The sequence below is a fragment of the Phaethon lepturus genome, unplaced genomic scaffold, assembly GCF_000687285.1.
Source record: "Phaethon lepturus isolate BGI_N335 unplaced genomic scaffold, ASM68728v1 scaffold13192, whole genome shotgun sequence".
NCBI lineage: Eukaryota > Metazoa > Chordata > Aves > Phaethontiformes > Phaethontidae > Phaethon > Phaethon lepturus.
This window is the reverse complement of record NW_010522666.1, coordinates 93-16,959: the sequence shown is the minus strand read 5'-3', so window position 1 is coordinate 16,959 and position 16,867 is coordinate 93. Positions and strand designations below refer to the sequence as shown.

The following is a 16,867-nucleotide window of genomic DNA, read 5'->3' as shown; positions in this document are numbered from 1 at the left end:
GCCGGCCCCCCCCAGCCAGCCGCTCGCCCTAGGAGAAAATCCACGCTGCCTGAGGCCCCTGACAGAGACCCCCCCGCCTTTAAAATACTCTTTCCAATATTTGTAAGACAAGATGTTTCTATTTTTGGAATGGAAAAGAAAGCCTATTGCCTTTAAGATAAAAAGCCTGACCTGCATCTTTATTTTGCTCAATACCTCTCCGTAATTGGGGAGGGATGCCGAGGAGCACGGTAACATTTGGGGTCTGTGTAAATGCCCGGCTAGCAGCAGCTCCCAAAGCCTGTCCGCTTCCCACCAGCGCTCTTCGGCTAAAAGGTAACCGTCTGCCTGAAAGAACTATTGTCCCTCACAGCTCTATAAAAAGCCAGCTCCTTGTGTTTACCTTGCGGCAAGTCCTCCCTAGTCCTGGGAGACAACAGCTCTGTAAATAGTTTAAGCTCTTCTCAAGCCGATTAACAACACGACTGAGATGACAAGTTTTCACAGCCAGTCTCACATAGCAGCCTGACATCTCCTTGACCAGCACAGTGCATCCCGTGGCTCCAGGAGAAGGTGCTGGGAGATCCGAGGAGGCTCTGCTGCCATTCCTGTTGCATCCTTCAACAAATCCCCCGTGCCCCAGCTTCCTGGCCCGAGGCTGGGACTAAATGTTTTTTCCCCCTCACGAACCTGGTGATGGGATGAAAAGCGATGAGATATGTTGAGATCTCATGGAAAGAGCTGCAGATCTGTAAAATCTTAGTTTGCATTTGTGGCTCTGGGTTTTATAAATATATAATTGCAACTAAGTTAACACAGTCAACCATAAACTTCACCTCTGAATCAGAGCACGGGCTATGACCCACAAATTCCACACAGTGATTATAAAATATCTAATGAACTTCATCTAATACACAAGTGTTAAGTAATTTACTAAATGTCTGATACCGTAAGAGTAGGATTAGGAGGGGTCCTGGCAGAAATTCCAGTGGCTTTGCCTCCTCCACACTCCCCATTGCTTCAGAGATAAAGATTATGGTTTCTAGGGTAACTAGACACACACACACACACAAAAAAGGACACATTATCTAATTTGGTTTCCTGAGACTGTCAGAGCATTGTCAGGCCAGAAGCACAGCCTAAACATGATTATGAAAGAGATCTGTAATTTACTTAACCACTCATTTTAATTCACAGTCATGCCTTATGTACATTTTTAGTTTTAAGGGCAATTCTCATGTTTAAATGTACAGTTTCTAACAAATAGTGACACTTCAAAATTCATACACCATTACTGAAGACACATAGAGGACAGATGGTCCTGTTGTGTATGTGCGTATGTTACCACTGAGTTTGTACTTTGCTTCATGCCACACACACATGTAAATGTAAAATCTGAACAAAAATATAATTTTCATATGACGTTTATGTTTCAGTATGGTTTATGTGCATACACATACACAAGATTACCGTTTCAGATCGCAGCCTTTCACACTGCAGAGGGGATTAAATTGTGCAGATCTTATAGAGGTGTAAGGGCCAAAAGTGATGATATGCCAGTGAAGCTGAGGACTAGTGATCCTTTAAAACAAGAGAGACTTAACTTTGTCTCATTTGGTGTTTGCTAGCCAGGGGTATGGTCACATGTTTGCATTCCCATGTGGACACTTGAGCTGTCCCTTTGTGACAGAGCTCCGCTCCATTTTCTTTTTTTGAACCAAGAGGACACCACGCTGCTGCCGCAAAGCCCACAGGGTGCTGCCACCTCCTACCTTCAGGCACACCAACATGTGGGCACTCCTGCCCTCTTCTCTCTGCACTTCCAAAGCTTCGTGTCACGGCATCTGAAGATGAGTCTCCACCTCTTCAGGACCTATCTCTTCCACTTACCAAGGTCCGGGTGACTCAAGAGACAGCATTCCTTTCTCCACGTTCAACAGCGTTTAGGTCACAATTTCCACCCAGTTACCCAGGACCTAAACATCATGTTACTTGGATGTCCCAGCTGAGATGAAGGCAATATACTAAACTGCATTCAGGAATATTCCCAGACACTGGAAAGCGATCATCAGTTCTGCTAAATTGTTTGAGCATCCCCAGCATGGTTTCGGCCCATGCAAACTTGCATGCCTCTGGAGCGTTCCTGGGCAGGGTTTCAGGAGCCAGAGCACTCCAGTGGCCAGCCCAAGCAGCTCGCGTGCAGCCACCCTGTCTTGCCAGGACAAGGGAGTGCTCAAAGACCCCATGGCTCTTTCATGCCAGCTGGCCTCAGTGCCACATACCATTCCCAGGATGTTCAATTTACTAGTATAGACAGAGCCTTTGAAACTTTCCCAGGTCAGGGCTGATTATCCAGGTATGCTCGATGGAGCATACTCAATGCTAATGAGCTGATTATTTTCTAATCATTCATGGCATTTAGTATTCATACTTACCACGAATAGAGCCAATGCCTATCTATTTTACAGATAATCAGCTGTTTTAAATCTAAATGTAATTATCTATTTTAAATTCTTACCATAAATATCAGACCTCCAGTATGAGTTTTCCACATTCAGAGCCAAGCAAAAGAACCATATAGAAGTTCTCCAATAAGTAGCCTGATGCCCTAAAATGACACCAGTGAGTCACTATACAGCAGTCTGTTCATGCCCAGTGCTGCTCTAAGCAAACCAAGCCCTGATGAAATCCAAATTTATTAAAAAAAAACAAAACAGGTTACTGCCCAGCAAAGAGCTTGCAATGAGCACTATAACTGATTTAACCTTATCTTGTTCTGTGGGAAGGCTTATTTCTTGCAGTATCTTTCATATTTCAAGATTCTCCGAGGTAACTGTCCCACTCCCACAGCCAAGACTGACTGCAAACACCTCAAACATAGGTTAAATGAGCAGTGCTGAAAGTCACTTAATACTGTGGCCCTGACTGTTCAGGTCAAAAAAACACCCCAAACAAACCTGTGACCTTCAAGGGGCAGCTGCAGGAATTTTAATAGAGGTAGGTTAGAAGATTTCAGAAAACTTCATTCTTGCAGAAAGCAATACTTCAGCTACTGCCTTGCATTTCTCTATTTCTGCTAAGCAAGCACTACAATTTCATTTCCAGGGCAAAGAACCCAGGTGCTCAGTTACACAAGTCACGTTGTACAGGTTAGTGATGGCAACTGAAGCATCAGCATCCTTACTGCACGAGGCTGTGACCTGTGGACACCTCCTTCTCTTTTACTTCCTCCTTCAAAGCTGTACAGGCAAAAGGATGAGATCGTAGGTAGGGAAACAACCCAAGCAAGGGAAAAAGGCTCTGTTCCTCTGCTCCAAATCAATGGATGCACACTGGAGGAAAATCTTCTTCTAGGCAGGACAGCAGGTCAGTACTTAGCAGACCTGAGCAACTGAACCTCCAGGGTATGTGTGTGAATGCCCCTGCATGATGTTATTTTAGACCTGGACAGTGGCCGGCAACACCTTAAGGCCAGAGAGGTGCTAAGCCAACACAGAAAATCAACAGCATTTAAAAAAAACCAAAACGCAAAACAAAGCCACCAAACTCTATACACATAAAAATGTAAGTAAGCTTAAAAGATCAAAGAGTTTGGCTATACATGTGCATTATGTAGAACAACTGGAATGTTTTACACACAGCCAGCATTTTTTGCCTTGAGAATAATTAGGAAGGATTCGAGATGCCTAATTCCACTTCCAAGTCGTATCAGGCACCAGCTAAACTGTACTGCAAGCACCAACAAACTTGCATTTCCTGTTCTTAAATGTTTTGAGTTTTAACTGCTGAACTTTGAGATAGAGATCATAGTAACAGCAGCAGAACAGAACAACTGAAGCAGAAGCTTAAACCAAAGCAGTAAACTGCATGTTGTCGATGTGCTTTTATTAAGGGGACATGAAAAGGACATTATAAAGGATTCAAAGCACTTGGGGGTGGAGAGGGAGGGGAGGAAGAGACAACACTTGAAACACTTGAAATAAATGTTCCATGGAGAGAAAATCTCTAATAATTTATTGACCTTCAGTTTCACATTGTGGAAAAAAAAAAAAAAAGTTTTACAAAACCTTAAGATGTAGTAGCAAACAAAAAGACACAACATAGACAATTTTACTTCACTTGCACAGTTTTCTTTTAGCACGTGAACCCTATCTTCAATAGCCAGGAAAGGGAACATTATTCTGCTCTAATCACTCTTATTCAGACAGGTGTCAGACCTAGAGAAAAGAGGCTGCACAATTATACCAGAAGAGGAAGGCTGTCCTTTGTTATATGTTTCTACAGCAACCAGCCTGCAAAATAAGAGGAACCTTCCTGTCTTATGCCAGGGTTTTTGTGTGCACTCCGCTGTGAACTGCATTTGCTTCAAAGTGTGGGATGTTTTGCCGGACCGGAATGGTCAAGTAACTAGCCAGGATTCCCACATCAATTCAAAGAGCAAGAGCCTAGCGTATTCCCCGCAGAGCCAGAGGCCCACCCTGACTTCGGCTTCCTTCAGCCTACACACAGGAATTAATCGCAGACTTGAAAGCAGGCCACAACTTTGGAAACAGCTGCAGAAAATTCATCCCACTTTCGGAAGTTGCACGGCCCTACAAAACAGATTTCATAAGCTAAGTCGTTAGATGCAGTGCAGCTTCACATGTGGACTCTGAAGTAGCTTGTCAGAGAAAACAGGTCTCAAACCTAAAATCAAACAAGGGGGCCCCTGAGGACCTGGTTCTCCACTTCCTTGCACCTTGTGTGGTCACTAGTGCCTGGGGAGAGGACATGCAAAGCACAGAAGTCTGACTTTACGGCTCCCTTCGCACTCCCAGAGTGATCCACAAGATGAAAGGCAACAGCAGTTCAGGGACATTTACTTCAACAGGGCAACCTGTGCAAGTGCAGATACATAGAAAGGATACCTACCCTATCTAAGATGTTTTCCTATTGCTTAAAAGCCATCTAAAAGAAAAGAACCAAAGCAGGGTGAGGGGCAGGGAGGAGGCTGCAGGTTTAAACACTTTTTAAATCTATCATTTCAAGAAATCAGCTTAACCAGAGGAACTATAACTGTTCACATCTAGCTGGGCCTCACCCTTTAAAAAACCGCTAATGCCTTTGCTAGTTAATCAACGTTCTCTCAGTATTCACAGAATTCCAAATAGTCTATTTCTGAAATGTGTCTACTCCAAACAGCAAGTCAAATGTAAGGCAGCACAGAGAAACTTCCAGTGACCAGTGCAAACACTTTCAGATGACAAAGCTTTCACAAATACAGCTACATCAACTGTCACACAGAGAAAGGCAAGCATCACCAATGTGACTATTTTTGTTTTGCATGCATGCATGCAGCTCTTTACTTATACCGCGGCACACACCAATCATGTTACTGAATGTGCCAGTTCAGGTGAGGTCCAGAAACATTTAGGGGGAAAAAAAAAACCCCACACAATACAATACATGCTTCATGACAGGATCTGGCAAAGAAAGCATCTGTGAAACATAAGCTTCTGAAATCCAGAAGAAAAAGAGTAGCTTCATCTCTGTCTCAAGACCAGACTGATACGAAACAGATTTATTTAAAAATCAAAGTTTGGTTTCTCAGGATTGTATCTGACGCTTCTGAGCAACAAAGTGTTTAAAGACACACCTGGCTAAGGAAAATAAAAGGCAGCAGAGTTTGAGTGCTATTTTTAAAATTAAGAGGTTTGAAGTTCATTTTCTATCCCCATAAGAATTTTGCTAGAGTGCTTGGGTCTTTGACACCTGGCCACTCCGATGATCATCTGAAATCCAGATGGACGAGGCAATCCAGTCAGTGCAAAATTGCTGCTCTTCTTTTTTCTTTTCTTTTTTTTTTTTTTAAGACTTCATCACTAACCTATCTTGAGGTTTTTTGTTTTTATTCATGAATCACCATACTCCACTCATTCAGGTCAATGTGGCTATACTGTAGGTACATGTCCTCCAACCCAATAAATAAATAAATAACTTTGGACAATGACTTCATCTGGGCTTGGTATCCAGAAGCTCTTCCACAGTATTTGCGTTGCAATCAGGAAGCTGCACAAAGAGAGAGCTGCAAGAGATTTTGGCTACTTCCAGATCAGAAATTGAAAGGCATGACCAACAAATGAAATGTAGCAAGGACACCATCTACAAGACATACCACAAGCAACCTGGGGAGCTAGTGGCCCGAGAAAGTGACCTCCATGGCTTCTTCCTTTAGTATGTGTGTAATTTAAGAGCCTGCCTTGTAATCCCTCCATTTCCGACCAGGAAGCAACCCCTCCCTCCCACCTCCAACTGTTACCGAACAGTTTTCTTTCTTTGTGCAGCAGAGCAAGTCAGCGATCACAAAATGTGCAAAACATACAATTCACACAAGCCCTTGCAACATGAAGACTATTGCAGGCATTGTTTCAGCATGCAAGCACTGAACAATAAATAACTATATCTACAACAAGTAACGTAACAGGAATGGGACAGTCTGAATTACTTATAAATACAGGGAGAAAAGGGAACAAGGAGCATTTGAGGGATGTAATTTTCATTCCCCACTGTTTCAAAAACATTTCACCACTCGGCTGTTCGTTATCAAGCGGAAGGTCCCTCACTGCACACATGAGAATGCAACGTGGGACCTAAGAGATGCTGTAGGCACTGCCCACAGACAAGCACGCTCCGGTTCGCAGCGTTCAGCAGCAATACCGCTGTTATCTTCATTCACAGCAGCATCTCACTGTTTCAGATCTGGCCTGCTTTCCCTGCAGCTGGCACTGACACTTCAAACCACCATAAAAAGAGGTGACAACCGTTTCAAATTTCACATATAAACAGCAGAGTCCATGGAAACTGAGTGTTGTGTGCTGCACAGCTCAGAGAAGTTCTGTCTTCTTTTTCTTCTTTGAAGGACTGATTAATATTGGCATTAATCCACAATTACTAGCACAAGGACCAGATCACAGGTTCATCCATTCATATTTAAACCATGTGCTGAAGCACTGAAGACAATTTTTTTTCCCTCCCATTCCTTCATGACTAGGTTAGGTAATTTACAAGGTGCAGATGATTTTCTTCAAATGCAAGAGATGCTGAACGATTTTTTCTTCATTAAAACCATTTCTCCCAGATCTGAGGTTCCAATTCTCTTCTCCAAGTAAAGGAGTAAACTAAAAGCATGGGAAGAGGGAAGGGGGGGGGGAGGGGGGAGACAGAGAGAAAAGACAAAGAGTTTTACTGAGACAATGTACCATAAGATTTTTATTAGATGTCAAAGAAGATCTAAAAGCTAGGCTTCGGATACAATCCAGTTGATGGGCTTCCCCACCCCACCACCACCTCAGTGTTCCTGTGCAACAGCCAGCTACTGACAAGTAAGCCGGTCAAGAATGTAATTATTTAGGGTCAGATTCTACCTTTATTATTATACTAGCCTTACTCTGCAAACCATCCTACTGACCACAGTTTCTGTTTTAAATCCAGTCATTTGAAACCTACATCAAACTGGCCCAATACAGTTCAACGTGACAGGCTCTGCATCCTGCATACTTCAACATTTCTATGTTCCCTCAAAATGTTAAAGGTTTGTGGATTTGTTGTAAGTGAATACAACTTTGTGCACTTCTCTTCCACAAAAGCCCACATGAACACCTAGTGCAAAGAGATTTTTCTACCCCTGGGCCCAGGCAAAACTGGTTGGAGTAAAGTAGAAGGGGAGGTTAAGGTGTTTCACCCCAATAACTCCATTCACCATGAAGAATTATGAATTGAATTTATTCATAATATAGAAACGGACATATAATCCCCTTACTTAAAACATATCTGCTATTCATTAGAGCAGAATTCTGCCTCATTTCTTTTCACAAGAGTAATGTACCATGCATCAATAGTTCCATCCTAGAGTCTTTTAGAAAAATCGATTATTCAATGAAATATTCAGCCTTTGGATGCTGAGGTTGTGCTTTGCTTTTTCACTATGAAGCTGTATTAAAAAGCCAGCTTCCAAAGCATCATCAGCTCACCACAGTCATTTCTGACAGCACTGCTAGGATTTTAGGAGGCAAATCCTACATCTTTACAATGCAAAGGAGCTCCAAAGAACTCACAGCTCATTTGAACACACCACATCTCTCTCAAGCTGTACTGTCTAACAGCAGCAGGTAACACTCACAGGAAACACTGCAGCCTACATTAACAGCCCAGAGCATCAAGCCTCTTTGCAACTGTGGGCTTGAAACAGACTATCTTCAGTATGTCTAAAAAAAGGCCTCTGCACTTAGTGTTGATTAGTCTTTTCCAGACATTCTTCAGGGTAGTGTGTCATTCTTCCCACTGAAACACACATTATCAACATTGAATCCAAACCAATGTTCCTTGCCATGGGATGAACTTTAAAAAAAAAAAGTTATAAACAATTGTGAAATTAAAGGGGTTAAAAAAAAAAATCTCCAACCCACTCAAAAGCCCCAAGTTTGAGGAAAGGGACAAAACAGACTGAAGTCTTCCTAAAAGCTGTCAGATCGGGGCCACACAGCACCATGAAAACAGAGGGTTATCAAAAGTAATTTCCTTTTTGTCCCTCCCACCCACTGACAAAGCAGCAGGAGTCAATGGAAAAATAAAAAAAAAGAAAAAGAAAAAAACTACTCGCTGGATGAGCACACAGCACTGGAGAGATTTCAATCTACGCCTGTCTTCAGCCAGTTATCTTGTGTGTTAGTTAAGCCAGTTATTTTGTGTTAATGAAGCTAAAATAATGGCTTTTAACGAGATATTGCAGAGCAAAGGAAAGCTTTTTGCACCGTTATATACCAAGGACTCTTTTTCAAAATAAAAGGCTTCCTCTCATACACTGTAAACTTCAGAACAATTAAGTCAGTCTCAGAAGAATAAGTCAATATTTTTTTTGGCACAGACCCGAGTCTGGGCATTCAACGCCACTGCTCTGATAACACTGAGAACTGCTGAAAGTCAGTAATAATAGAAATTAACTGAAGATGTCAAGACATTGTTCCCAGCTAGGGAGGAAGCCACAGCACAGAAATCAGGGTTTCCACTGCCTGGCTGTCTAGGGTGTGATTACTCCCAGCACCCAGGATCTTGTAAGTCTCAAGGGTTTGCCCTGCTTTCCCAAGAGTAAGTCTGGGAAAAATAAAGCAAGGAGAGGTGAGAGGGCAGCGACTTCAAGAGAAGCAACCCCTGAGACAAGAGCCGCTGATGGCACAACACAACCCAGTTTCACCCTAGATTTCCATCCTGACCTGCTGCTTTGCATGGGCTCAACCTTGTATCCTTTACTCAAAAGTTCCCAGTCAGCTGAAGGCTGAAAGACAACTACAAGAAGAATCCTCAGGGTAACACAAAGAAAGGAATTTCACAGCTACCCTGCATTTCTAGGAATATACTTCTATCTACACTGCTTCAAAGACAGTTGGGTTTCATGTTTACTGCAAGAGTCTGGCAAATGTCTCCAGCTGCAAAAGATACCAGAAAAAAAATGTGATCTGTCCCAAGCAGAAAAACCTATGGAAGTCTTTATACAAAAGCTGTTCTTCCTATTTTCTGGAGAATCTCCATCAGTCTGGACTTCTAGGTAACTTAGATGCAAACGCAGAGCTTGTTTAATTACTGCAACTGTATTTATTTGCCTTGTTCCTTCTAACCTGCCTGTCTTCATGGTTACTCTACAGATGGTTAAAATCCAAAAAGAAAATACCACTCACAGGACATATTTAGGATTAAGCATACCACTATGGTTGGTTGGCTGGCTGGTGGTAAATGAGATGCTGTACTAAAGTCTCAAGGGGGGAGGTGGGGGTCAAAAAGCCACACAACACTAAGGGGATTCTGCCAGATTTCCTGCAAAATACACAGATTAGTATAGCTGGAAAATGTCAGTGACTTATTTTAAGTGATGTAACTCTAGAAAAGACAAAAATATGGAAAAATTAGTAATAGTTGAAGTAACAGGTAGTAACTAGCACAAAAAAACAGATTGGAAAAATATTGTCAATGTGTTGGTACACAGATTTCTTCTCTTCTCCTCCTCAAAATCAAAAATTCAGAACAACCAACCAAGCAAGGCCAATTTCAGACCTGTTTGTGAGAAGATACAATGCTGAAGTTGCACCAGGTGTAAGAGCTTGGCCCATTATGTATAATTAAACTGTTTTGGAACACTGTGTGCTATAGACCAGTAATTATTTCAGCCAGCAATATTAAATATATGTCTTCCTGACAGTATATCTAGCCCAACATATGATCATAACTATTCCGAAAAAATCTGTATTTTGAAGTGTACCAATGGAGCAAATGCAACCTTAGTCAATGCAGATGCAACCATGCTGTCTAGGTGAGACGGAAAGTTACGCCTGAAGTGCCTGTAAAACACCTTTCATAAGACAGCAAGTTTCCCCAAAGGCTGCCTGCATGGAGAAAGCATGCTGTCTACCTGGAAATTCAAGTGAATTCACTATCAGGCTTCAGATCAGAATTTAGCGTATTTTTTCAGCACTGTTACTGGATATACTGAGTGACCTAGCCTCTGTCGTCAGGAAAATGGCACCAAACCCTTGTTTAGCCTGCGTTTAGTATTTAAAAACAGAGCAGGATTCACTTTCCAAAAGATTATCTGCATTTCCTCAGAAGTTGAAAACATTATTTTGGCTCAGTCCTTTACACCTAAATCATACAGGAAAAGGCCCTGTAAAGAGAAATGGGTGCAAGATAGGTGGGAAACTACTTCCAGCATCTGGCTGTGTCACAGATCAGTGCAGGGCTTACAGCGGCCCGTGAATCAGCTGCTCCAGCTGTAAAATTGCATTGAATATACTCACCCTCCTCAGAGCTGCTGCTGAAAAGCTTTGTGAAAAGCATTATTAGAGTGGAATTCAAAGGTGCTGTTTCTTACCTGATAATTTGTAATTGCAACATACATGTAATTATGAGGGGAGGTGCTTCCATGTGCTAACAAATGCTGTGGGAATTAACGAATAGGGCACAGTTGTTATGCTGTTCCATACGTCTAACGTGGGATCGTAGCAGTCCAACGTTTTGCACCTCTGAATGCCAAAGTAGCCTCCAACCACGTACAATTTGTTTCCAGATGCCACTGCGTGGCAGCTCATTCGCTTAGCTGTCACATCTCCCACCTTAGTCCACTGGTATGTCTCACTGTTGAATTTGTAAGCGGAGCACGCAGAGAATTCGGTGTCTCCACCCATAATAAAAATCTGGTTACCCAGAACAGCTGCAGCTGTGTAGCGCCAGGGCTGGGGGCAGGTGGCTGGTACCGTCCATCTGTTTTCACACTGATCGTAGCACTGAACTTTGGGCAGCTTGTCATGGCTAACGCTGGTACCTCCAAAAGCAAAGAGCTTAAGCTTTGCACTGACTACAGCTGCATTGCTTACTCCCTCTCGCAGTGGGGCAACCATGGTCCATTTGTTGGTCACTGGGTCATATTGTTCTACTTGCTTTAGAGATACTGAAGGGGAAGCTGGAAGGCAACCAGTTGCTGCGGTGTGTCCTCCTACTACATACAAACAGTGCTTAAGTTCAGCAGAGCCATGCCCAAACCTAGCTACCAGCATGGGAGCAGCCTTCGACCACTCCTCGTGAAGGGTATCATACACCCACACGTCTTTGGAGACTCCGTTTTCTGACCCTCGTCCCCCAGTGATATACACTTTGCAGCCTATGGCACAAGCGCTAAACTCTTTCCTTGGACTTGGTATGTCGGCCTTTGGAATGATCTCCTTTGCCTTTTGGTCCACCAGGTACAGCTTGTCACACATAAAGGTTTGGCCACCCAAAAGAAAAAGTGAATGGCCAGTTTTACGAGGTCTGGCACACAAACTAGTAACCACTCCATCATTCTGTAATATCTTTAACTTGCATCTTATCGATTCTTCTACAATCTCTTTGCTTTTCCTTTGCTTGGTGATAAGTTCTTCCATGGCCACATTCTCCATAAGGTATATGGCTGGCAAGAGGGCCAGTCTCACTGTCTGCAATAGCTCAGGCAGGTAACAATGACGCTTACTCAGGTCATAGTTGACCCAGTTGATAGCCGATTCATATACCAGCCTTTCATCTTCAGTTTCTAATTCTTCACTGGAAAGGAGCTGCACTACCGTGTCTTTTGGCAGCTGGAGGAAGTCTTCACTTTTGCTGATACTCTGGAAGTTGCTAAGGCACATCCTCCAAGAGAGTTCATACAGCTTGGTGCACTGGTGAGCGTCCGACAGCAGCAGCATGCCAAGACAGTTGGTGGGATGAAGGTTTTTCTCCAGAAATTCTGCACAAGCATCCCGAATGTCCTGAAACTCCAGCATGTCACCAGCCTCCAGCAGCGACTCCGCATTCTCCTCGTTGATGATAACCCTGGAAGAATACGCGTAGTCCAGAAGAAGCTCCAAAACTTCCGGGTGAATTGAATTATGAAAGTTTACTTCACTGTCCTGGCTCTCCTTTAGTCCTCCGCTGAACATTGCTTCGAAATAGCGGCTACAAGCAGCTAAAACAGCTCTGTGGCATGGGAATGACCTGTTCCCAGCATGGAGAAGTACATCTGTAAAGAGACGCTGCTGACGCAGAAGGTTCAGGTGAGTAAGGACACTATCAGCATAGGATGATTTGTGGAACAAGTATATGTTTATGGAGCCAGTACTGGCCCTAGATTTGCGATTTTCATGCATGCTGACAGACATTTTCTTTCACACCTATAAACAAAGAAAAAAATTAATAAGATTAATGAGACAGTTAAATTCGTTATTATTTTTACATATAAAAACCTGTCTATTATTCACTATAAGATGGCAGAAAAAGCCTTAATTTATAGATGAGTGGACAGAGAATTGCATCTACCTTTGGCATGTGTTTATTTTTTGTAATAGGAGTTTCATAAATGACATACTTTAAATTTGTTGCCCAAGAGCAGGTTCATCTTGGGAAACCTGATCTCCAACTTTCATAGCAACACAGTAAGCAAGTAAGTTGGAGGAGAAAGAAAAGGAACCAAGACTGATTTTCTCACCCTTCCCCAACCTAGACCAGCTGATTCATTACATATGTACACATGCACATGCTTGAAACATTCTCCTGTACTGAATCATAGCAGGAAGAGCAACTAGATAGAATACCTAAGGAATGTCAAAAAGCTGCATGGGGAACAAAAACCTACTAATCCCATTAGGAAGCTTCCCTCTGGTATAATGATTCCATATGCAACAGCAGAGAATGAAAAAAGGGAACTTTAAAATAAAAACCTAGCAACTATAATAAATTTACACTTGTGAAACCTTTAAAAAATATGATGAGCAAATTTTAGAGATTACATCTTGAACTCTGCCAGTGGCTGCCTGCTATAGTGATACAGCATATACGCGGGCAGAGTCAGCAGAAAAATGTGTTTTAACTATCTGCTGAAGTCACCAAGGCATCGCCTCTGAAGCTACCTTGACAGTCAGGTACTCTGAGCACAAGCCATTGGTTCACTTTGAGGTTTGGAGGGGACATAAAACACAAGACATATCCTATCCTACCCTATTCCTAAGAAACACAATGCTGTTTGGTCCCTGTTCGGAGGTGAATGTTACTGTTACTTGTCATGATATGCAGGTCTATATATGACTACAGCAGCAAGTTTTAAGACTTAATTAAGAGTCAAGCCAAAACAGTATGGAGTATAGGGAAGGTGAGGAACGCTGTCAGCCATATAAAGCTAATAGCCAAAAAGCCACAGTGCGAGTACTAGGAGATGAAGCATACAAAGCCCAGTGCAAGCTGTGGCTGTGACTGCTACTGTAATAATCTCACTTCCCTCTCCAAACTGCTGAGGAAGCTTGGAGAAAGAAGAGAAACAAACTTCCCTCATTACTATGATATTCACATGCCCAGAGTTCCTTTCACTGCACCTTCAAATAAGGAACAGGGCAAAAGCCTACCTGGGAAGCACCCAATGCTCAAAGTCAGAGCATGACCTGGGGCCACTTGTGTAGGTTTTTAATGTGGATATACTTCCCTCTCTCACAGACTTGCACATTTTCATATTACTAAGTGTGTTTAAGCAGTACAGAACTGTATAACTATATTCCCACATTTCATGCTTCAAGATGACCCAAGAGCTTTACAAGACTCAAAAAAAAAAAGGCATTTTTAAATAAATACATGTTTTTTTTCTAGATTCATATGACCAGAACCTTCAACAAAATCAAAACCATATGTGATTAATTTGGGCAGTAGACTCCGTTTCCAAACAACCGATTTGTGTATGCAACACCTGCAGATTAACTGCAGCATAGCCAGTACCATCCTCCTCGATAGCTGTGTTAATGTACAGAATAACTGACTCATCACATCAAACAGCAAATTTGTGATACACCTTTCCCTTCAGCCACAGCAAAAAAGCCCCTCAAACCAACATCAATTAAGGAACAAAGAGACGCCGTACTGCAAGGCGTACCATAGCCCATTTCCTTTAATCTAGAACATGACTTCCTGATGAAACTTAACTGGGATTGAAAAGAACAAGCAACACATCTCAGTATACAGTGCTCAATCTAAAATCCTCCAAAACAGAGAGGAATCCTTCCTATTACAGCCACGGGGCACAGTACCTCTCCCATGCAAAAATCTGGAAAGTTATTTTACCAATGCTCCCTAGACCAACCTATCAAATGCACTAACACAAAGCACAGAACAACTTAAGGAGGCTGGTATGTCTTCACAACACAAATACTTTTACAAGGAAAATTAAATTACCTTTAAAGCAATTGTATTGTCTGGCAAATAAAGACTCAGATGGCATTCAAGGATCCTGAGCACTAATCTCGGACTAAAATTACCCACTTAATCTATAGCCAAAGAGATTATACTGACCATATACAGGTTGAAACCTGCTGGAACTGAAGGATTACAGAAAGGGTCATGGCTTGAAATAATGGTACATGAACAGTTTGGAGACACAGATGGGAAGGTGAACCCTTAACTGGCAAAGCACCCCCTGCAAAAATTTAAAACTTTTCCTGGCACTTTGCCATTTTAAATGCTATTGTGATGCAGTGCAAAGCATTCACTGGATTTCTACAGATTGACTTTCCTCACACTGAGGACATACTCCTGCAAGGTTTCCTTGCCACGTAGCAGGACAGGAGCTAAACACCCACTGATCAGAGACAATAGAGTCACCAGGATATGAAGATGCTCATTGCCCCCCTGCTCTCCACCCCAATTAAGTGAGTGTGTAGACACCACAGTCTAGGCATGTCAGGATCTCTGTAGAAACACAGTATTGCTCCTTTCCCCCCACAAATAGCAGGAATTCAGAGTGTACTGAAAACTTTATTTTATCATGCACACAGAGTTCAGAAATAGGGCAGGTAAAGTTGACATCAGAGGCTGCAAATGCGGGTGTTCAGATTTTTCAGTAGGCTTTGTACTCCCGCGAGTGCCACTTGCTCAGCATCACTGGGAACAAGCACATAGCCACAACAAAATAGAAGCAAACATAAAAAACCCACCCTGCAGTTGTGCGTACATTGGAGGCTAGTGAGCTATAGACCAGATGCAAAGGGGAGGAACACATCACTGTGTTACCCAAGCCCACCCACAGCCATAGTAACGAACACCGCTGTCACAACAAAAAAAAATAGTTCTAAGAGCCATTCTTAAACAGCTACTGAATAAGGCACTCAGCGTTTCACCCCACTAAAACAGAAGACTTGGTCTTTCAGTGAGCAATGCCGTTTCTTACGAGGCACTTGCAGGTTTCATGTAAGCTGGTCTTTAACTGTTCCAGTAACATTGCCTTTATCACCATAATGTCATCTATTGAGAAAAATTCAAAGTATGCCAATTCACATTTAAGATAAGCTAACATATTTCCCCAAACAGAACAAAGATACATATCTATACATATCTTTTTCCTCCACTGTGGTGGCTGAGATGAGCTCACACATGGACTAGTTGGACAAACACCCCTACAAGCAATTATCATAATTTACTAACAGGCAGTGTTTCTGTAAAAATGTCCTTTTGCAGTTTCTGACAATTATCTCTGTCCAAAATCTTACAAGAATATTAAAAAGTATAAATGACATATCTGATTTCTCTATTTGGTGTTGGAAATTATGCAAGCCTCAAATACTTCAGCAGAGGTAATTTACAGTCAGTGAGCAAATGTTCGTCTTGAATAATGAGTCAACTCCCTTCAGGCATTTTTTCCTTAGAGATAATAATATTTGTATGTAAAAGACAAGAAGTGGTCAGTAAATTACAGATATAGATTATATCTAGGAACAGAGGTTGAACCAAGACTTTGATTTATAATTACACTTCAACAGGCTACTTGTCACAGCAGCCTAGTAGTAAACACTACTTTAAGACTAAACAACAGACTCCCTGCCCTACTTCTCAACAGCTCTGTAGCATGCAGGTCTCAGCCTAAATCAAATGAAAAATTAAGTATTTTCAAATTAGTGACACATCCCTAACATAGGCTTATTTTAATACGACTCTGTAATTACAAGGTGGTGGCTGCGTTTTTGTTCAGTCAGTGAAACAGCAGAAGGAGAGGAAATCTGCTAAACACTCCATCGATTTAACTAACACCGCTTTCAACTGCAAAATCTGCAAAGATAACTATCAGTTTTGCAACAGCCAAATCCTGACCCTACGTAAAGTCCTCTAGCACAAGGCTCAGTGGCTCCCTAGGACCTGCGACGAGATGGAAAGCAGAACACGCTGCTCCTGCTAGGAATGCATTACTGCTCACCACATGCAGACAAAGAAACCCAACTCTAAATTCCCCCCAGTACGTTCCATCACAACGCCTAAACAACTGCGTCTCTGAAAACAATCTTGCTGAGTTTCTTCCCAACCGGACAGAGAAACAGTAGGA

General features: G+C 42.3%; 1 protein-coding gene across 1 annotated transcript; it reads right to left on the bottom strand.

Moving 5' to 3' along the window:
- Positions 1 to 6,836: 6,836 nt before the first annotated feature.
- On the bottom strand, positions 6,837 to 12,683 carry CCIN (calicin). Its single transcript, XM_010281884.1, has 2 exons — positions 10,877 to 12,683; positions 6,837 to 7,136 (listed from the first exon to the last, which is right to left on the bottom strand). Exon 1 carries the CDS (start codon positions 12,675 to 12,677, stop codon positions 10,908 to 10,910), a length of 1,770 nt encoding a protein of 589 aa, XP_010280186.1. The 5' UTR covers positions 12,678 to 12,683; the 3' UTR covers positions 6,837 to 7,136; positions 10,877 to 10,907.
- Positions 12,684 to 16,867: the final 4,184 nt, after the last annotated feature.

Bases quoted from the DNA above. Each gene is read 5' to 3' on its own strand.
- CCIN (XM_010281884.1), bottom strand. From the start codon at position 12,677: ATGTCTGTCAGCATGCATGAAAATCGCAAATCTAGGGCCAGTACTGGC.